This window comes from Lacerta agilis, chromosome 1 (assembly GCF_009819535.1).
Source record: "Lacerta agilis isolate rLacAgi1 chromosome 1, rLacAgi1.pri, whole genome shotgun sequence".
Taxonomy (NCBI): Eukaryota; Metazoa; Chordata; class Lepidosauria; order Squamata; family Lacertidae; genus Lacerta; species Lacerta agilis.
Window position 1 is genome coordinate 73,685,635 of NC_046312.1, and position 23,027 is coordinate 73,708,661.

The 23,027-nt window shown below is 39.0% G+C and overlaps 1 protein-coding gene across 3 annotated transcripts in view; it reads left to right on the plus strand.

Annotated features, from left to right (window-relative positions):
* The window catches only part of TOLLIP (toll interacting protein), a 39,010-nt gene extending 21,323 nt beyond the window's left edge, over positions 1-17,687 (plus strand). Inside the window, exons 2-7 of one of the 3 annotated variants that reach the window (XM_033155316.1) lie at positions 694-843; positions 1,787-1,969; positions 3,884-4,036; positions 6,540-6,630; positions 11,798-11,818; positions 17,182-17,687. In XM_033155316.1, coding sequence (XP_033011207.1) covers positions 694-843; positions 1,787-1,969; positions 3,884-4,036; positions 6,540-6,630; positions 11,798-11,818; positions 17,182-17,396 — 813 coding nt within the window. In that variant the 3' untranslated portion in view covers positions 17,397-17,687. The remainder of the gene's footprint in view (positions 1-693; positions 844-1,786; positions 1,970-3,883; positions 4,037-6,539; positions 6,631-11,797; positions 11,819-17,181) is intronic. The other 2 variants (XM_033155331.1, XM_033155324.1) reach the window with 2 other exon arrangements.
* The last annotated feature ends 5,340 nt before the right edge of the window (positions 17,688-23,027 follow it).

Here is a 23,027-nt window from a genome sequence, read left to right on the forward strand (position 1 = left end):
TCCTCATTGAGGGGCAGTATTTCAATAAGAGTAGGAAAATGAGAGTACCCCTAAACATTTTTTGGGGGGGGAAGCACTGGGGATAGCTAACAGTCACTAGCCATGGTTAGATAAATAAAATCAACTAAACTTTACCTTTAGCAGTTATGCTATATGTCCGGAATTTCCCAGGCATACCTGGAATACTGCAGTCGAAAGCAGTGTCCGGGTGGAAATCAGCAAAATGTCTGGTAAAATCTGGACATATGACAACCCATGTCAGCAGTGTCATTTTTGCAGGTTTCCTTTAAAAATAGTTCAAAAATATCAAATATTTTTGCAATTTTGCCCCAAAAGCTCAACAACTATAGCAACCCTACTTTAGCTCTTCAAATTCTCAAATCAGGTATTTCCCTGTTTCATTGATTTCCTTTTCACATGGGGCTTGGGGGTCCTAATCATTGTGGTGTCAATTTTCACAATATTTATTTTTAAGGGTTTCCATTTCAGATGTCTAAATGAGTCAGTTTTGCATTAGTTGTAAATGTCTCATAATGCACCCAGTTCTTATTGACAGCTTATGTTGAAGGGGGTTACAAAGTAGATAGGGGGATGCTAGGGAGTTGTGAGTGAAATATATTTAAAAGGAACAAATAGGAGATTGCAGGGTGGAACAAAGAGGATAATGTTTTGGTTTATGTGTTTCTTGTACAGGTGTATATTGGTGAACTTCCTCAAGATTTCCTTCGCATCACCCCAACTCAGCAACAGCAACAGATCCAGTTGGATGCTCAAGCAGCTCAACAGTTACAGTACGGAGGAGCAATGGGTACTGTTGGGAGACTGAGCATCACTGTAGTGCAGGTATTTCGAAATGTACATGTTAGATGTGTCACATGTTTACATTTTGTAGGTTCCTGGATGTAGTGCTAAATACAGTGTTGTCATAATTATTATGCACAGACGCTGACAGTAGCCTTAAAAAGAGTATCACTGGTTCCTGGCTGATAAGCAGTTTGCATTGATCTTGCAGGGTACAACTAACTGCATACAGTTTTGACTTGCTGTTTATGTTCAGAATTGCATGATTTCAGTGCATATTAGTGTAATCTTCCTATGAAACCAGTCATCAGCATCTACTGTGAAGGCAGTATATAGGAATTGAGAGAACATGTGCTCTCCATCAGTAGGTTTTTCATCATTTAACTTCAGACATTTAACATTTTTGTGGTGGTTTTGAAGTGCTTATTTAGAACATGAAAAGTTTTAGTAGCTCTGTGGTGATTTTGGAATAACTGGTTAAATGTATTGTAACTTGAAATATTTAAATGAAAAAACTTCAAAGATTTTGGGTATTCATTATCTAAGGTTATGCTCTTTCTGTCTATGTATACCTTGAAAACGAATGCAGACTTTGTTCTCACAGCAAATAAACCCTATGAACACTTAAATCAGTTGCTAACGGATTACAAAAAAGCCCTAAACTACAAATAAATCAATATGAACATCTTCTTTATTATGGCCAGCATTTATACTTGGACAAGTAGATCTGTAGTGCTGTGGGCAGAGTGTATTTAAATGGAACCATTGCAGATTTCATTTGAATTGAGGCATTGTAACTCATTGAGCAGGATGCCTTAATTTGAATCTTTATTCAAATCTACTCTGTTTACAAAATTTTACTTCTCAGTGGTTGATATCACCATTGATATGCTGATGGCAACTAAAAAGGGTAGTCACTTCAGTCTAGGAAGGTGCGTGGAAAGCTAATAAGAACATTATTAATTTCCTTTGTCTACTTCCTTAGGCAAAATTGGCAAAAAACTATGGCATGACACGCATGGATCCATACTGCAGAATACGACTTGGCTATGCTGTCTATGAAACTCCCACAGCTCACAATGGAGCCAAAAATCCCCGATGGAACAAAGTTATTCAGTGCACTGTTCCACCTGGAGTGGATTCTTTCTATCTGGAAATATTTGACGAGGTAAGAGCATTTTTAAAAAACCTGATTTGTAAAGAGGTTGGCTTAGGGGAGGAGGGATGTTCGTGGGGCACAATTAGTATGAAGTTTCAGTTCATACTAAATGAGAACATTCTCTCTGGGGCCTCTACTGTCATTTTTGCTTTTTGGCCTTTATCCTAAGTAGTCTGTATTGAGAGCTGAGCTTAACAAAAATACGGAACCTTTGTTTGCTTCTTTAAGCAAAATTGGCAAAAAACTATGAAATCTGTATCATTGTGTTTATGGAAAGGCTTTTGATCTCTTCAGTGCCTCTGCTAATGGGGAAAGGAGGGCAGGCATTTGCTTCCAATTCCCCCATGCAGCCTCCTGTGCCTCCCAAAATTAGCTCCAGATAGTCAGGTGATCCTCCAGAACAGCATGGGAAATGTTTTGAGTGCTGTAGATGGAATGGAAGAATTACAAAAACGGTTAGCTGAGCTACCCAAGGGATCAAAAGACCTTCATGTACACAAGAACACTTATTTGATTCCATCAATAAAGCAAAGCATGTTGTTTAGCAACTCTAACAGAAATTATTTCCCTTTGACTATAAATGCAAACACTTCATATTACCGGTGCAAAAATGTGTTTTCTTAAACATAAAAATCAGTTCATGCTTCCATATGGCAGTTACTTTTTTCTCCCAAACTAGGTAGCTCCTAGTTCTCATGCTGGTAAATCTCCAAGGCAATGTTTCACTTGCATGAATTAGGTTTATTTACTTTAGAGCATGGGTGAGAAGCTTCTTGCCCAGTTAGGCTTGTCTCACCTTCCAGTGTAGCCCCACAAGGCTGTTCTCCCTTGGCCACACCACACCCACATGTCACTGACCTGACATCATTGACTTTGAGTGGGACAAAAAACTGGAGCTGCAAAGAAACAACCAGGAGCCATAGAGTGTTCTCCTGGTTATTCCTCTGTAGCTCTGCCCATCTGTCCAATGTGGTCCACAGGGGGTTGGCCATAATTTGATCTGACCTTCTTGCTCAGAGTGGTTCCCTCCTCTTGCTTTAGAGGCTTTAAGTAGCCCAACTGTGTGCAGGATTGTAGTGTTTGTAAAAGAAAATCTTGAGGTTGCAGCCAGTGGTTGAAAAAGCCAAAGGCAATTCACACATCCAATATTTTCCCTTATCCTCCTTCTCCCTGTACCTCCCCAAAAGCCACTCTCGAAGGTTGGCAGAACTACTAAACATTTGTGAACTGTGTTGCACAAAGCTATAGAGGGAGGGGAAAGGGAAGTAGTTGCTTTTTGCTTTGTAATCATTGGATACAACCCTTGGAATTCCACATCATTTTTAAATCTCCTTATTCAGTTCCTGTTTGTTTAACTTATAATGACAGTAGAAAAAGTTTGGCACTGGTAAGAGTCTTTGGGCCAAATTCAACTAACTAATCCTGTCAGCAGAAAACCACACAAGGATTTCTGCTGGTGCATTAGGACTTTCCCCTTGCCTCCCTGCCCCAAATTGACTTGGGAGAATCCGTAGAACAGCATACTGGTGGAGTGAGGGCAGATTGTTTCATCAAACAAGCAGAAATGCTTGTGCTGATGGGCCTAGACCTATCTGCTCAGCGGTAACTTGAATTGATCCCTTTAATTTTATATTAAATCCACTAGGTTTGAAGAAATGTTACTTTCCAGTTCTTGTGTTTATTTTTCTCTCAATCTTAGTGCTCCAAGTTATCCATGAACCATGGTGTTTCTCCTTATGAGTGGATTAGGAAGGACAATTAGCCTACTTTTGAAGAACAGATGAGAACTTTATTCCATTGAAAGCACAATTATTTTAACTTTATTGTGAAATAACAAAATTTTCAAACTGTGATAGTGACACTTATGTTTCCGTCCCTTTAAATTCCCCCCCCCTCATAATTGCCTAAATATGTATCTTTCAGCGAGCGTTTTCAATGGATGATCGCATTGCTTGGACGCACGTTACTATTCCTGAATCACTGAAACAAGGAAAGGTAGAAGATGAATGGTATAGCCTGAGTGGAAGGCAAGGAGATGACAAAGAAGGAATGATTAATCTAGTCATGTCTTATACGGTAAGTTAATTGACAATAGTTGTTTTAGTGCAGGAGGCAATGAGTTTGCTGTCGAAATGGGGCAGAAAGAGGCTTTGTTGGAACCCAAGGCACTGAACTTCTGGAACTTGCTATATTGAACTACTCAAAGTCTGTTTGATACATTAATAGAATAGAGAAGTGAGTAGATAACATGTAAAGGTGCATCAGAATTAACAGAACTGCATATTGAAAGCCAAGATTAACATAATTGAATTCATAAGACATGGTCCATAGGGTGTCGTGACTTTTCCTAGAGATACCTTTTCAGCAACTCCTTCCACAAAATCTCCAAATTACCTTTTCAGTTCCTCTAAATTTATAAAGCATTTTGAGGAGGGGTGGAATACCATGGGAATACCAGTGGCACCCTTTCTTCAGGGCTCTTGCAGTAAATTCCCAAATTCCCCAAGAAATAAATAAATTGTTTGGGATTTCCATGAAGGCAGGTGTAAAGGAACCTTTCAGAAGCAACAAACTCTTAGGTATGTGTGCATGGATGTTGTGCACACCATGCCTCTGAATCATACCCATTATTTTTAGGGCATGCTAATAATATTTCTTGAGCACCTTTTTTAGAATTATGGTAATTTTCCTAAACTTGTATTGATTTATAGAAACGTCACTTCCTAAGATGGGTGCAATATATCAGTAGAGCAGGGGTGGGGACCTGTAGCCCTCCTGATGTTGTTGGACTCCAGTTTCTGCCATCCCCAGCCAGTACAGCCAGTTGTCAGGGATGATGGTAGCTATAACAACATCTAGAGTGCTGCAGGTTCTTCATCCCTGTGGTAGAGGAAGGTTAATCTGCATAATTTTGTCCCCAGAAAAATCTATGGGTGCTAGTTTATTGCTATTAAGGTGAATTTGAGAAGGGAAGAAGTTGTTTGCACATGAATCTGCAATAAATGAAATGCTCATATTGAAGAATTAAGAGGATGGGGGCACAGATTTTATTCTTTTTAACGTGTTTAAATACATTTTTATTTTCTCATTTAAGCAAGACTTAGTACATTGGGTCATTCAAAGCATTAATCCTATCATGCAATAGCAAATTATCACTCAGCTTTGGAACACATTTTTATAAGAAAAGCCTGACTAGCTTTTCAGACACCTTTTAATTGAATAACTTTCTAAAGAAATGCCTGAAGCAACTGATATTATGGTTGAAGTCTTGTTTATTCTGTTATATTTTACTCCAATAAGACCCATTTATCCTAAATAGAACCCAATAAGGCAGACATGTACATACAAAATATTTTTTTAAAAAATATGTCTCCCATTGAGACCCCAAGAAGAAATTTTGCAGGTAGCTTAGAAATATTAAATAATCAATACAACTTTTGGAAATTTTTAAACATATTAATTTTTTTAAATCACTTTTTAAAGTTTTGTAACTTAAATTTGAAATGTAGAGTAAGTCCATCATGTAACATATCATATTAAAGCTCATGTAGTTCTGAAGAGATTGGTGTTTTTAGTTTTGATGTATATCAAACCTGGGCTGAGCCTTTCAGGTTTTCGTGTAGTCCAGCAAAACCAAAATTGCAAATAAATAAATAAATAAATAAATAAATAAATAAATAAATAAATAAAAGGAAATTTCAAACCCTCATAACTTGAAAATGGGATGAGATAAAAAAATTAAATTTGAGAATTAATCTTAGTTTTGATCATTCAACAAGTGTACAAAATATTAAGAAAATTGGATGATATGAGGTAAAAACGTTGGATCACTTGATATAGTGTCCATTGTGTCTAACTAAAAATACTGTGTGTGTTATGGATAAACCTTTGGGAATATTAATATATGGTAATATTTTTATGAGAGAACAATTATTAACGATGAAGGGCAATGAAGAGAATTTTGCTGATGGTCTTCATGTTTTGTTTCTAAACTGGGGAATGATATTTTTCTACAGCAAAATTTGTAAATGAAGCTTATTCCAGTCTTCTCACATTGTGAGAAGTAACAGTGTACAAAAAGCAGGGTTTTATCCAGAAGTGGTTTGTCTGTGCAATTCATTGTGCAAGTACTTGCATAATGTAGCACAATGTCTTCTGTTAGCTCTTGCACACCAATTCACAAAGCAGCAGCACTAGCAGAATTTCTTCTACTTTCATATTTCTGGATCTGGGCCAAAGAAATTATTCTGAAGCTCAGTATTCTACCTCTGAAGCTCAGTATTATACTCTAAACAGTATCTAAACTGCCTGTAATTTATCATAAAAGTATAACTTGATTTGAGCAGATGGAGCTCACTATTTATAGGTTATTATAGTTCTTTTGAAATGTATTTTAATTCAGTGGAACTCATTTAATTTTCCTGGGATGTGTTGGCACTTATTGACTTGTACCAAAAAGTTGCTTCCTATGCTTTGTATGGCAGGACTTAAATGGTTTTTGTGCAATTTCCTGCTGCTTTGTTTTGTTCCTAGAATAATTTTCAAATACTCATTTATTTTGTTATCTTTTGATATCCAGTCCTTACCAGCTGCCATGATGATGCAGCCTCAGCCAGTGGTCCTGATGCCCACAGTGTATCAGCAAGGAGTTGGATATGTGCCTATAACAGGTATGTTACTCCTTTTTCTTTTTAATTTGAGCTTTGAAAAACAAGTCTCTTGGAAATTGCTAATTTAAGACCAGAGGCAGAGACAAGCTCTGTTCTTTTGAAGTACCCAGCTTTTAAAATCAAACATTCACTATGAAACTATAATTTGGAGACTAATAAGGCACTTGCATGCTCAAGCTGTTTACAGATTTTCACAGGACTGAAGTATTTATACAGCTGTCGGTATGGCTACATTTTGAACAAGCCTTAGCGAGCCTTGGGTTTACAACACACCCACCCCAGGCAATGAGTGAGAAGAGATTTAAAAAACACTTCAATTTCTCTTTTTAAATGAACCACAGTTTAGTGTGTTGTCCAGACCCAATTTGTGGTTAATTTTAGTTATGGTTAGTGGTAACAAGCCAGCTTCATTAACTGGGGTTTGAAGTTGACTTGTTTCCACTTTGTTGTTGTTGTTCAGTCGTTCAGTCGTGTCCGACTCTTCGTGACCCCATGGACCAGAGCACGCCAGGCACGCCTATCCTTCACTGCCTCTTGCTTCCACTAACCATAGCTAAAATTAGCAACAGTTGTTTGGCATCAGAGAACACAGGAATCTGCATTTAATCTAAAGTACTTGCTGTACCCACCATCAGCTAGTTGATCAGTGGTTACAGGTAACGCCTCTGAAGTCTTTTTAAGGGAAGTTGTTTGGATGCATACTGCATCCTCCAGATGAATAATCTCCAGAGATAAAAATGTTCTATTTGGAGGAAATAGTTTGAATTCAACCTGCTTCCTCTAAGCAGAGAAAAAGAGCCCCCTCACTCCCTAGTGCAACCAATCCCAGCAGGGCTCCCTGTTGACTCAGATTAGGTGATCAGCACTGACAAGGAGCCCTGCTTGCAAATGAACAACTGGAAGCTCTTGATTGGTCCTTTGCAAACATGGCTGTACCTGCCCACACCTAGTGTGGTTTGTGGGAGATGGCATTGCCGTCCAAGTTGGACCCATCCTGGCCTATGTAGGCCCAGCAGCCAGAGGTTTCCCCCACCGCTTATCTGAATTGGCCCAGTATGTGGTATACACTGTTTTTGGCCAGACTACTTATACAGCTTTATGTAGTGCTTCAAACAGTATCTAGTAAAAGCCAAAATAATCTGTTTTCAGTGAAATAAGTACTGCTGTGATAGAAGCATGTGTAATTTTTAATGTGAATGTCACAGGCCTCCTGTTGGCTTGTATTCATGAAAAGTTTCACATCCTCTCCCTCTCCTTTGACTGGAACAAGTTTAGAAATGTTTAAAATATTTATTTCCTCTTTATGTGAAAGAATGGATGTTTATCTGCATTGCTCCATATCTGCACATGTAGATGGTTGTTGATCAACAGTGGAAACAACTCCAGGAGTGAAATGGATTAAACCGGCAGCTTGCCTTCTGGTCTATTGATTTTCCTAGTATTTAAAATTATGTGGAAGTAGTGGGCTGTGTTTAGGGTACAGGAAAACTGAACACAAGCTCTCCCATCCCTCGTGCACCAAAGTTCTTGCCATGCCATTTAGACTTGTACCTTCATAGGGAGGAGTTTCTCCTATTGATCTTCAAAAATTATTTCTCCCTGCAAATCTTTCCTTATCTTGCATTCCCTGTTTTCTGATGCTACTGTACATAAGAAGATTTAGCCTTCTAAATATGATGATGATCGACAAAAATTTGTGACTAAGGATCAGACTGAAGTACATATTTCATCATTTTTTCTTAAAATGTTTTTGTTGGGCATGATTTGTATATTTAAGCATTTCCCAAACTTCTGATAGTTGAGACTTTATAGCTTCTCCGCCTACCCCCTTTCTGCCCCCTTTCTAAGTATCAAGTGAATGCACACAAGATAAATGCATGTGAGTTGCAAGCTTACTGTACACGGTAATAATAGTGATCAATTTAAATCAGCCATGCTATCTTTCTATCTATGCTAGCATAGCACCTGTACTGTGAAAGAATTCCAAATTTGCTGATCACTTTTAGGGCTATTGTCACAATTGAAGCTTATGTGAAAGTACATTTGTTAGTCTCTAAGGCAGGCACCCCCAAAATCAGCCCTCCAGCTGTTTTGGGACCACAACTCCCATCATCCCTGACCACTGGTCCTGTTAGCTGGGGATGATGGGAGTTGTAGTTCCCAAAACAGCTGGAGGGCCGAGTTTGGGGATGCCTGCTCTAAGGTGCTAGACCGTCTCTAAGACTGTCAGTTTGATGCAATGCTACACTGTAATCTACCTGTATATTTGCATGGTTGTCTGTATATATATTATGATGGAGTAAAACACTTTGAATATTTCATATCATAGCATTCAACTTTTTGTTTATTCATTTAGCAAAATGCCTTTTAAATTCACTTAAACCAGAGAAGGAAATGGCCCATGGAGTGTCTTGGGCACTTGCTCCTTTATCCCACTAAGCAGTTTGGGGGCAGGGGCGGGAAGATTTAACAACCCTAGCTGAAGAAGTTAGTCATCTCTGGCTTCATTAATAATTAGATACATCATATTGTTTTTAATTGGTGGATATCTTTCATTCATAGTCTCACTTTTAACTTAAAAATATGGGATGGCACCCAATGCTGGTCATACACAAACTTGACCTGTTGAAATCATTAGCCTTAAATGACTTGTCCATTTATTTCAGTGGAGCTACTCTTGAGTATGACTAACATTGGATATCGTCTCTGGTCATTAAAATGATTAGTCCATTGTGGAGCAATTACCATATTTTCCAGCGTATAAGATGACTGGGCGTATAAGACGACCCCCAACTTTTCCAGTTAAAATATAGAGTTTGAGATATACTCGACCACAGATTCTCCACCTGGCGTATAAGACGACCCCTGACTTTTGAGAAGATTTTCCTGGTGAGAAGATTTTCTTGGATTAAAAAGTAGTCTTATACGCCAGAATATACAGTAATTAGGAAAATCTTTTTTATTGATCTCTAGAAGGAAATGCCTTTTTTCATTGTACTTGTTCTTAAATGAAGGCCTTAGCTCCAGCAACTAATATATATTTTGTTTTAAAAGTTTTTAAATACTGAACTATTGGCTTCAAGCCTTTAAATATCTATGGCATATTCCACCCAGTCTTTAGAACTCTTACAATAATAAATATTACTTTCAAAAACAACTTGGTCATTTCAATTTGACTGCTGTAAACCCAAATTATTCAGTCTTCCAAATGTGATAGAGAATGTCTCCCTCTTACTTCTACTTAGCAACTTGCAGTATTGTAAAAACAAGGGCATAACTTTGTAGTATTGCACAACTCAGTGACCCTATATTTTGATGAACTGATGTGCAAGGTATGTACATTGTCTTGCATATGTGCATGGAGTGTTTCTGCAGTGAATGAATAAATATTACATTGCCAGTAGCATGTATTTTATCATGCTTACAAAGCTTCAGTAGTGTGCTTCTTCAAGCATCACTTATGAATGAGATCCAGATGTCCTGTTAATAGCTCTGCAATCTTTATTCAGCTTATGCATTGGTGATATTCCTCATCCGGGTGTCTTGTTACAGCAAATAATGTAGTATGCTTCAGAATAATACAGTCCATATTTGAGAAGAATGGTTCATTGCTGTCTAGTTCTTAGTATGATGTACAACTTCATTCACCCTTTGCATGGTCTGTTGCAAGGACTGAGAAGTGTTAAAATTTCTGTCACTTCCACAGAATTTAGCTTTTTAACCTAGGCCACACATAGCCAGTGTGAGGCCACCATAGACAACAACACCTATCCGCACCAGCCATTATGACAAGTTGTCACTTAAACCATATTGCAAGATTGGATGGTACTCTGCTTGATTGCTGGGAAGACTTGTGATAGATAAAGCATGCAGAGTAGTTGAGGTTTGGCTTAGGTTCTGAAAATAAGGAAGAAAAAGATACCACTTGGTGAGTGAGAAGTCTTAAATTGATTTGAAAGAGTCTTGATGCTGACTGATCTGTGTGACTGAGAGACTGGACCTAAAGATTAGATTCTGTAGGGAGCCAAAGGCTTTTGCTGATGAGGGACACTTCACTCATAGCTGTGAACTGCAAATGTGTGGCTTTGCAGTTGCCATCAATTAACAGGGTGTTTGTGATCTAGGAACAGGATAAGATGCTATCATTCTGAGGAAACAGATACTTAGCAGGGGGGATATAGGCACAAAGGGGGTAGGATTAGTTGTACCTTGGCAGAAAGAGTAAATAGAGATGGGCTGAAAAGGGGCTGTGCAAAGCAGCCTGTGATGCCATTAAATATTTGTAAAGAAGTGAAGACATACCCTGTTGTCCACCCTCTCTGTTGTGTATACATACACACACAAAATAAAAACAAAATTTTATTCCAAAATAAAAACAGTGTGTGTGGTGAAGTACAGAATGTCATCTACTCAGTCCCATTGACCCATCATTTTCAAAGGTTTCAGCAATTAATTAGATAAAATCCATCTTCTAAAATTCTGTAGTACATATGCAGGAAAAGTTTGGATACCAGGTGACATCATGATCTTCCAGCTGTAGACAGCAATACCTAAATTGTAATAGGTATTTAGTTACGTTATTTGTAGAAGTTAGGTTTCCACACTCTCAGAAGGAAGCCTAAGAAGTCTTTATTTTTAGATAGTAGAAATGGTTTTCTTCTAACAATTTTTATAAACTGGAATTATTTTTTGGATCTCTACCCACCCATCAAAGTAATCAACTTGAATTATGAAACTTATTCATGTTTGGCATTGTTGGAATCTTACTTCCACCGCTCGTTTTACCATGTGAAATATAAGGGTAGCTAGATGTAAAGAAGTGGGCTTATGTGTGGCAGGAACTCGGACGAAAGGAACTCTGATGATATGGGCAAGAAGAGAAATAGACAATTTGGGACAGTATGTTGTCCATAAAATGGAAATTGTGGACATTACATAATCATTTCATAGGATGTAATGACATTGGGTAAGTGTAGATCACTAGGTGTGTTAGTGAAAATATTCATAGTGTTGCATGTTGCTGTTTGAAACAGCAGGCAAAATCCTGGCATCTAAAATCTGTAGTGTGTCCAAATTCAATCTCCTTGGAGGAAATTTCCTAGCATTAAGTAGAATAATGCCTGTTTTCCATGTTTTATTCCTTTCCCACACTTTCACCTGTCCTCAGGGCTTGAATACTTGGCTCTGGGTAAGTCTTCTTAATTCTTTTTGCATCCCATTCAACAGGAACAAGAATTATGCATGAGATCATGCGAACTGCTTTTTATTTGTATGCAATGTGTTGCAATACAAGAAATTGTAGGTGGATGTCACAATACACCAATTTCAGAATTATTTATGTTATCCTGTGATTTCAGCAGGAAACAAAAATGTGTTAGAAAAATGGAAGGTAGTTAGTTCGTCATATAATAAATTTTGTTATTACAAATATTAGGTTTATTTATCTTAAAGTTGGCAGAAGTTTCTCTCCAAACTTTCCATTAGTGTTCTTGATGACATTAATATATATATTAGCATTAAGTTGTGTGTCCTCACTTTTTCCATACTCACTTATCACTCCATCACCTGACAGACTTACCCCTGAAATTTTGTATGACTTCACTTATTTTTAATAACAGAAATTGCTTGCATTTGCAATAAGGCTCCAAAGTTTAAAAGTTATTTATCACTTGTCTTGTGAATTTGACCTACATAGATTTTATTAGGATGAGTGAAGGAGTCTGAACTAGTGCACTTTTGAGTAGGAAAGGGATGAACCTAGCAAAATTGTTTCTACCTTAGGGAAGAGATAGCTGCTGTTCTGACACACAGTACAAATAATCCTTGAAATAAATTAAAGTACCTTTTCCATGCTTGTGGTCACTCTTTGAAAGGAGGGCTAGTGCCTGAATGTTCGTTTTCCTACTCTGGGCTGGAGAAAGGACTTTATGAACTAAGAGTTGGTACCTCTAGCATGTCTAGTCCCCTTTGAACATAATAACAAAAGAAAGGAGTGTCAAACAGTACCTTGTCTTCCACAAGTCTGTACCATTTTTATATGTTTCAGTACACGTTCTATGTTCAGGACCTGCCCTATGCTGTTTTCAAAGATGACTTCTGTTTCGGTTGCAGGAAAGGCTTTTCCAGAGCAGGCATAGTATTGTCCCAGAGTTGTCAAAGTAACCATGAATTTCTTACGTTGCTCCTATGCTAAATCTGGGCCTAGTTTAAGTGAGAGCATGGCCAATTTAATGCCCAAGCTTAACTGTTTGCAACCATTTTACCTTGGTTCTGGATTTCTGTGCTGAGGAGGATGGTGGTTGTGCTACAACACCAAACAATCTTAAAATTAGAACTTGTAAAGTTGTGGAAGGACAAAAAACCTATCCAATTGGGTTCTCCAGCAAACCATATTGCCATTAATTTGCTTGCCTTTCGTTCGTTCAGTCGTTCAGTCGTGTCCGACTCTTCGTGACCCCATGGACCAGAGCACGCCAGGCACGCCTATCCTTCACTGCCTCCCGCAGTTTGGCCAAACTCATGTTAGTAGCTTCGAGAACACTGTCCAACCATCTCATCCTTTGTCGTCCCCTTCTCCTTGTGCCCTCCATCTTTCCCAACATCAGGGTCTTTTCCAGGGAGTCTTCTCTTCTCATGAGGTGGCCAAAGTACTGGAGCCTCAACTTCAGGATCTGTCCTTCTAGTGAGCACTCAGGGCCGATTTCCTTGAGAATGGATAGGTTTGATCTTCTTGCAGTCCATGGGACTCTCAAGAGTCTCCTCCAGCACCATAATTCAAAAGCATCAATTCTTCGGCGATCAGCCTTCTTGATGGTCCAGCTCTCACTTCCGTACATTACTACTGGGAAAACCATAGCTTTAACTATACGGACCTTTGTTGGCAAGGTGATGTCTTTGCTTTTTAAGATGCTGTCTAGGTTTGTCATTGCCTTTCTCCCAAGAAGCAGGCGTCTTCTAATTTCGTGACTGCTGTCACCATCTGCAGTGATCATGGAACCCAAGAAAGTGAAATCTCTCACTGCCTCCATTTCTTCCCCTTCTATTTGCCAAGAGGTGATGGGACCAGTGGCCATGATCTTAGTTTTTTTGATGTTGAGCTTCAGACCATATTTTGCGCTTTCCTCTTTCACCCTCATTAAAAGGTTCTTCAATTCCTCCTCACTTTCTGCCATCAAGGTTGTATCATCAGCATATCTGAGGTTGTTGATATTTTTTCCGGCAATCTTAATTCCGGTTTGGGATTCATCCAGCCCAGCCTTTCGCATGATGAATTCTGCATATTTGCTTGCCTATTCGATTTTAAATCATCTGCTTTCATCTTTGCTTTTGATCAATTGCTCCACAGATAAGCTCCTTAAGTTTTGAAGTGTTATCAACCTGGCTTTTCCAAGCCTCCTAAAGACAGACTGCATTCACAAAACTGCTACTGGGTACTTAATGCCCATTTGACTGTGATCTGGAACGTACACACTTGGTCAATATGCTCCAGTGACAGATTATTTTTATATCTACTTGGGGGCAGGGAGGGAACCTGCTAATTTGCTTCTTTAAAAATAACTACTTTAAAGTCAATTTCATCAGGGCTATCCAACACTGACTGTAATATGGGACTTGTCAATTGCCTCTGAGGAGATCCTAAGCCCCAGTAACTATCTGGCTTATTGCAGCAGGGGTGATTTGCAAGTCCTATTTGTCATGTTACCGTAAAAATGGGGGGAAAGGAGTGAAAGCTACTTAGGCTGCATTCCCCCTTTCTCCTTTGTAAAATGTTGGTTGCGGCCCATAGTGCAACACACTATGACTCGAAATCAGAAGGAGTATTGTGACATCCTCACTGTTAACTGCAGTATAAAAATGTCCAGTCAAGTGTCTCTTTTCTCATTTAGTAAAATGTTCAATGTCCAGAATTTGGGAGCAGGCACAGGGTGGAGTAGGGGGATATAATGCAACTGTTAGCATTTTTATCTGTCTCTGAATTATCTCTGACTTCCATCATAAGTATTGACAGAAGAAGGTCTCTAAAAGATAAAGAGAGCAAGGAGCAGCATTTTAAGTAAGATACAGAGATGCTCATGAAAGTTAGATTCCGCCCCTCCTGTTTGTGGCATTTGAATGTGTTCCACTAATAGCTTTGACTTTTCCTTAGGAAATTTTGAAGGGGTTAGGGTACTGGGATATGAAGGCACTTGACTGTACTAGAATTTTGTTTTCAATTCTGCAGTATTTTCTGTACAACTTGAATACATTTATTTTCAAGACAGTTTTCATTGCTTGTTTGTAAATAGCCAGTGTGCATTATCAAACACATTGCCATTTTTGCATTTATGTTTTATTAAATGCCAGTGCATATGAATGAATGCTTCTTGCTGCAGCCATGCTGGTGCATTGAGACCAAACCTGCTTTATAAAATTTGAAATACATCCTTTGTAAGTAGGAAATCACATCCCATGAATAACTCTGTGTACATTGAAGTACGTATTATTCAGTACTAGTGTTGATCAGTTTTGATTCAGGTAGGTTATTTCATAAATAAGTGAAGTGTCTGTCTTGTGATAAGAAAATAATTTTAATGTTACATTTACTTTAATTGGCAACATTGATTGTCAGATTATTAGGAGCTTTGTTTCTTGCACAGAATGAAAATCACAACAAATTCAGGTATACTATTTTTATTAGCCTAATCAAATGTCTTAAATAATAGAAGAAAGCTTTTAGACTCACACAAGTGTACTCTTAAGAACTGAGTTGTGCCAGACAAAAGTGTACAACTATCTAGAGCTGGGTTGGGAAACTGGATCCAGCTAGCAGCCAAAGCTCCTTATTTCCTCTGCCCATCATGGGCAAAGTATGAGAGGCGAGCTTACCCACTTGTCAATCACTTAATGTCAGGTGATACATTTTTGAATAATGCTGTTGACACCCCCCCCCCCAGAGGAACTGCTTATTGTTGGTACTTGCATAACCTTGCACAGAAGTGGGGAGGATCAGTGGGTCATTGTGCCCTGCATAATGATGTATATAGAAGCTCTAAGGTAAAGGTTCCCCTGACCATTAGGTCCAGTCGCGGACGACTGGGGTTGCGGCGCTCATCTCGCTCTATAGGCTGAGGGAGCCAGTGTTTGTCCGCAGACAGCTTCCGGGTCATGTGGCCAGCATGACTAAGCCACTTCTGGCGAACCAGAGCAGCGCACGGAAACGCCGTTTACCTTCCTGTCACAACAGTACCTATTTATCTACTTGCACTTTGACGTGCTTTCAAACTGCTAGGTTGGCAGGAGCAGGGACCGAGCAACGGGAGCTCACCCCGTCGCGGGGATTCAAACTGCCGACCTTCTGATCGGCAAGCCCTAGGCTCTGTGGTTTAGACTACAGTGCCACCTGTGTTCCTGGCGATCTCCTAATGGTTAGCACTTGCAAAAACCCATTTTGACCTAACTGTGTCTACCTGACCCACACTTGATGTCATATATGTGGCCTAGGCCTGCAGGCTGCGGATTCCCCACGGCTGATCTACAGGTTTGTGCAACTTTGGCTGAAGTCATAGAATATTCTGAAGAATTCAGCATCGACTTTTGGCAGTCTGGATTGCAACTAATTTGAATATTATATTATACATTTCCTGCAACTTCAACAGCTTCTCCCAAATAGTTTTCATAATGACGTATTCTCACAGTCCTGATAGTTATATTGCATTTTGTCAATGATGGAGTTATCATTTAGTCTATGTAGTGACTAAAATTACTAAAAAGAAATCAATAAATGTACACATTTGATTTCCAATCAAAAACATTTGTTCTGATTTTTGCTTTTACTGGCTGTAACATCAAGATGGTAGGAACCCCTCTTGCTAACAATATCAGCTAGTGGAATCATTAACATCTTGTGTTTTCAGTATCATTATTACCTCTCCAGTAGTGCAAATTGTGGCTGATACTGATGCATTTATCTGTGGTTCGGGGTTACCTTTTTATAGCAAAATCCTGTTCACTATCTAAACTTAAGGTTAGGGGCAGGAATTGTATTAATAGGATCCAGCGTGAAATATTTAGGAGGCAGTATTTTCTGTTTAAGTACAAGGATTACATGGGGCTTTTTAGATTTTTGGCATTAGTAGCCAGTTTTTAGGTGCTTGGCATCTTCCAGTCTTGTAAATAGCTAATTTTCCAAAATAGCAAATGGGCTCTTTAATTAAAATAGTTCATTCTTGTGTTTGTTTGTCTGTGATTTTACATCTAGAACATAATACCATTACTAATCAGGAAGGTTTTACCCACTAAATACTTTGAACTTGGGGAAAGTTAGGCCTAAGGGTTGTATTAACCTAGGGATGGGAACGTTTGGTCCTCCTGATGCTGTTGAACTGTAATTTCCATCTCTGGTCATTGATGCTGCTGACTGGGACTTGAACAGCATCTGAAATGCCACTGGTTCCCTATCTCTGCCTTAACTGTGCTTTAATTCTATGAATTTGATGCTATTTGAAAGCTATTTCATCATTTAAAAAAAAATACTTGCCAGTCTTCCTCAACTTGTCTCTCTCTGTTTTTCAGGAATGCCTGCCGTTTGTAACCCAGGCATGGTACCTGTGGCAGTTCCACCTCCCGCTGTCAACCCTCAGCATGTATGTAATGAAGAGGATTTAAAATCTATCCAGGACATGTTCCCCAACATGGACAGAGAAGTAATCCGTTCAGTGCTAGAAGCCCAGAGAGGGAACAAGGATGCTGCTATCAATTCCTTGCTTCAAATTGCAGAGGAATCTTAGACCATGTGCTCATTTTCCATCTTCATTGTTACCCTTACTTTTGATTTGCCAAGCCCAGGGATTTAGGTAGAGGAAGAATTTCCTGAGAAAGCATCCTGTCTGAGAGATTGTGTTCCCATTTTGTTGGTGGTGGTGGTTGTTGGACATTTGCACATTTTGTTTTTACATATGTTCTATATAAATATCAGCCATTTTTATTAATATATCAGTTCTGTCATGTATGGCTGCATTGGTTTGAGAGGTGGAGTTGGAGCATCTGTGCTGCTTTTTTTCTTTCCCCATTTTGGAAAACAGACACACACAAGCTTATTCACCTAGTTTTGACACTATGCATTATGTTGTCATAAGAGATAGGTTGAGTGATCACAGGAGACTGCTGTTCAACAGAGGGTTCACTCCCTCTATCAAAATAATATTTGTCTGATCAGTGATTACACAGTGCCCTTCAGCAGGTTCAGCAATTTATAACAATTCTTAGTATAAACAAACTGGCTTTCCTGTAACTTTTGTGATCTTTCTAATGAGAGATTCCATTGCTCAACCTATTAATCGGGCACCAATGCAATATATTTGTTGAGTTTTGTTTGTTTAGAGCTAGCTACTCTTATCTGATGTGCTGCTGTGCATTTGAAATCTGAAGTTAATTGTTTCTTGGGCCACAGTAGCAAAGACTGGAGGAACAGGGTTATTTCCTAATATGCTATTGTGTTTACTTGCACTGTCCTTGCTTCTACATTTGTGAGACATTCAAAAAGGTAAAGGTGAGAAGATTTTATACTTGGGAAAATTTGGCATCACATTTTAATAAATGTCCTTATGATCAGTTACCATAAAATAATAATAATGCTTTCAAAGAAATTTTCATTTTTCACCCATAATCATTTGTTATGGATGAAACCTTCTATTTTTCCATTTTGAGGGGGGGGGAAATTCAAGGCATAATACCAGTACGATATACACAGTCATTACTCATTGATTACCAGTTGGCCTTAATTCCATCAAAACTGAGGCATGAGAAAGAATCCATTGTCACAAATGAGGCAAACCAAATTTAAAATACAATCCCAATATGTTGGAAGAGGGGAATTGTACATATTCATTGTGTATTGTTAGACCTGCAGAACTGTAGAAGAGGACAAAATTTCTATCTGTTTAATCAGTTCCTTTCTTGTTTGGCAAAAAAGCAAAGTAATGCACTTTAATATGCACATTTTTTCTTAATGTGCTGTTTGTTTGGCTTATTGATGGGTTTAAAACATTTTAATTACTTTCTGTAATTGCCAGCCATACTTTGTACTTTCTCAAGTGTTTGAACACAGTTCAAACCCTCACATTAGTTGTGACTTTTATCACTTTGGAAAAAAAAGAGTGCATTTTTCCCCTCCCCCCCCTTCATTCCTGCTCCGCTCCTGCAAGCATTCAAAAAATTGTCCACTAGAATACTTCATCATATCATCATAAGTACTCCTGGCACAGCCAGCTTATAGTTCAAATATTTATTTTTTTAATGATTAAAATATAGGGGAGGAAATGATTTTTAAATACAGTACCAAAAATGTATGTGTTTTCTTTCTGTTTGTTGCTTAAAACATATATATCCTTCCATCTAGCTAGCAGACTTGCATCTGTGAGCACCAATTCCCTCCTTCGCCTTCCTATCCTTCTGTTGCTTTTTCATGAATACAATCTGCTGCAATGTGTGTATTTTACAACATCCTCTAGATCAGTCTTTAACAACTTGATGCCCTGCAGCTACTTTGTATAACTCCCAGCCAGCATGGCTTTGGGCAGTTGTAGTCCAAAACATCTAAAGGGCACCAGATGGGCAAGGGCTGCTCTAGACTGAAGAAGCTTGTGTGTCCATCAGAAAATTAGTTTGGATCCTTTCTTCATATTTTACAATACTTCCAGATCAAACTTTTATCTAATGGCATACATTGTCAGTAGCATCATAGTATTGTACAGGTAAGTCTTGTGGTATTTGTGAACTAATACATTTTGAGAACTCGGGTGTACTCAACAGAAAGTCTGGAATAACAATTTGATGTTTGGAAAAATCTGCTGTAGCATTATACCCATAAGAATAAAATGGACTGCGTAGTTCTAGAAAACTGCATCCAAATACTTAAATAGAATTTTTATTAAGATTATTCTGAGGTATCCAGTGGAGATGGTTTTAAAGGGTTTCTTTTATTTTAGGGAAGATCCTGAATTGTAAACACAGTGAAAATTGTTAAGAATGCACTTTCACAATAAAGACATAAATAGGAATGGGATTGTTATGACTAAATTCAGTTTCTGGAAGGTACAAGGATATGAGACCTGTGGAAAGTCTAGGAAGCTTTAGTAGTGGTTGTTAAGCTGCATTTTTAAACAATAGAGCAGAGAGCACCATCGAAGAACATGGGTAGTAAATACGATAGGTTGCTATTAATATTTTCCTCTATCATGAAGAAAACAATGACAACACACAGTCCTGTATTAAATTAATGTCCTGCATTCAATGACTACTATGTATCATTAAAGTTGAAAGGGGTAATTGCAAGCATGTCTACAGTTATATGCACATCTTTTCTTGATAACTACCGGGATTTTCCCCGATCCTTCAAACATGTGTTTGGAAGTAATCTCCATGGATTTTAATGAAATTTGCCTCCAGATCAGTGGGAATAAGATTGGGGTGCAAGTTGCTGATGTGTGAACTGAAATGCACTAGTCACCTGTCAAGTAAAAGATATGCTGTGCAACGCACAATTCTCAATACAATTTCTCATATGCTCCATTTAAATGAACAGCATGTTCAGCTTTGTGCATCTGGCACAGCATTCCTCCACAGCCAGAAGAACTCTGCTGAAGACTGAGCTGGTATTCGCACTAGCTTCAAACCTGCCAAGGTCCTGTGAGTGGGTTAAATACAGGAATATTTTTGTCTAGCTAGATGCTTGCCACCTTCTTCTCTACTGCTGTGTGAGTGTGTGCTGATGGTTCCAAGTGTTTCCCTTTGCAGATATTATTGCTTGTGTTGACTGACCTGTAATACTGTATAGAGGATGTTTTGCTGTAATAATTCTGAAGACATTGTTTTTTTACTGTATTGAGGTTCAGATGTTTGTCTCTTGCATTGTAAAATATTTTATCCCATTCTATCTAATTTAATAAATGTGTACCAAATCATGGGAAAGTATTTGTTTTTAATAGATGACATGTTCCAGAGGCTGGGAATTATATTAAGTGAAATGTAGACAGTTTTTTAATCCAGCGATTACTCACTGAAGCTAATATGACTAACCTAAGTCTGTTGCTACACTGTTGCTATTGTAGGCCACAGAGGCTTTCCTGGTATTTATTGATACTTAGTGGAATATCCATTTTGCAAGGGTAGTTTGTTTGAAGGAGAGTGAATCATTTAAAAATCAGTGTGGTGAAGTGTCTGGTGGGTGTTGCAGATGAACCAGGGAGATAGAGGTTTGAGTCCATTCTAGCTTTCAGTCACACTGCTGTTCTTGCAAAGTCGTACTTTCTCCCTCAGTTTCTCGGTTAATACAACAGGAATAAGAGAGATTTGCCACACAGGGTGGTTTTGTGGGGCAAATAAAATGAAGTGAAATTGCAGTACTCTGGAAAGGGGTATTTTATAAAATTACACTTTTATTACTACTATCTGAGAAAATCGGGAGAACTTAATTAATATAGCGTTGCAACACAGTTGGCTGTAAGCAAACAACATGGCCACAACAAGGGCTCCAGTGTGTCTGGATCTCCATAAAAACACCCTTCAATTCAGAGATACAGGATGCTAGAACATAGCAACTTTTGTTGCTTTGAGGCTTTCAGGAAGAATGCTGATTTTGTACCATTGGTTAAAAGAGAAAGTGGGTCAGAATATCTTTACTGTGAATATGAAATAATACCCAATTTGGGCTTTCTCTGTTTATGCAACTCTCGAGTCTCCATTGGTCTTTACTCCTATCATATAATTCTGGCCATTCCCTATCCAGGAAAATGAACAAAGCATATGGCCAATGCATCAAGCATAATCTCACCCCATTGAGGCTGTAGCCCTATGTACACCTGTCACTAGGAAGCAAATTAAATTCAGCTTAGTTGGAATTATTCCCAAGTAAAAATTCTCCATCCTCTTAAGACTGTTAAAAAACTATAGAATGGGGTTTCCATCTTGTCTTCTTCTAACAGAAAGCATTTCACTCACTCTAGAAGTTTGCACACCACTGATATTTTTTTCTGTTGAAGTGAATATTGCTTTTAAATTCCCTGTGAACATTTAGTCAGTGCTAGGTGGATGGTTGCTGCAGTTTGGAACCGAGTCTAAAAAAATATTTCCTTGTGAGTTCCATACCTTCAGTTTTGGATGTATTTGACACTCCCATGGATCAGAAAAAAACCCTGAAACATTATTGAATCCAGAATACAGGACTAGACAAAAGACATTTTGCCACCTGAGCCAAAACAGAAAATGCTGCTGCTGCTGCCGCCCCAGCACTTTTCTGCTGTTGCTGTGTGTGGTTCTGCCTCTTCCAGGCCTTCTTTCTGCCAGTGCTAGCCTCCTCCTTGTCACTTGATGGCTGCAGTGGCTGTGAAAAGGCATTTCCCTTTTTAGTTTTTCAGCAGCCACAAGGGAGGAGCCACTCCCTCACACCACTGCTGCCTGAGGCAACTGGAGGCGGACCAGGGAAACCCTGGTATGCAGAAGGTGGAGAGGTTAAAAAGAGGAGACAGGAGAGCAACAGGCGACAGTGGCCCCATTCTTCACAGGCAGTGCAAGAAGTGCAGGGAAGATGAATGGCAAGGCCTTGCGGAATATCTCCACCGTCAGTGAGTTTCGGCCCCTGCTCTGCATTCTACTGCCTTTAACAGCAGGGGAACAGCAAGCTGAATCTGTTAAAGGCTGCAATCCAGTGTGAAGATTAACATGCTAGTAGAGAGAGGACAGTGTTTCCTTGCTCTACAGCAGGGGTCAGCAAACTTTTTCCACTGTCCCTCAGACCTTGTGGGGGGCCGGACTATATTTTTTGGGGGGAAAGAAAAGAACGAATTCCTATGCCCCACAAATAACCCAGGGATGCATTTTAAATAAAAGCACACATTCTTCTCATGTAAAAACACGCTGATTCCCAGACCGTTTGCAGGCCGGATTTAGAAGGTGATTGGGCCGGATCTGGCCCCCGGGCCTTAGTTTGCCTACCCATGCTCTACAGCAGGTGTGCTCAAACTTTTTTCAAAGAGGGCCAGATTTGATAAAGTGAACATGCGTGAGGGCCGACCTAAGTTTTTGAGCTTTTATTTGGTTTGAAGTTCTTGAGCTTTTTTTAGGATTTAACCCCAAAACTATTGAGCTTTTACCCCAGGGCATATACTGCCACGGTGGCCGGATTAGATCGACCGGTGGGCCGGATTAGGCCCCCGAAACGGACTTTGGACATGCCTGCTCTACAGAGTGTTTATCCCTATGTTGCAGGGCTCAGCAATGCTTTATAGTTGTTAAAAATAGGTTTCACCAAAGGCTTTTACATTTGACCTGAAGAGCAGTTAGTAGAATGAGTCAGCCGAATCACATTCCACCATTAAAATGAGAAATGCAGGGTAGGGAGACACTAGGTTCTATGGCTTATG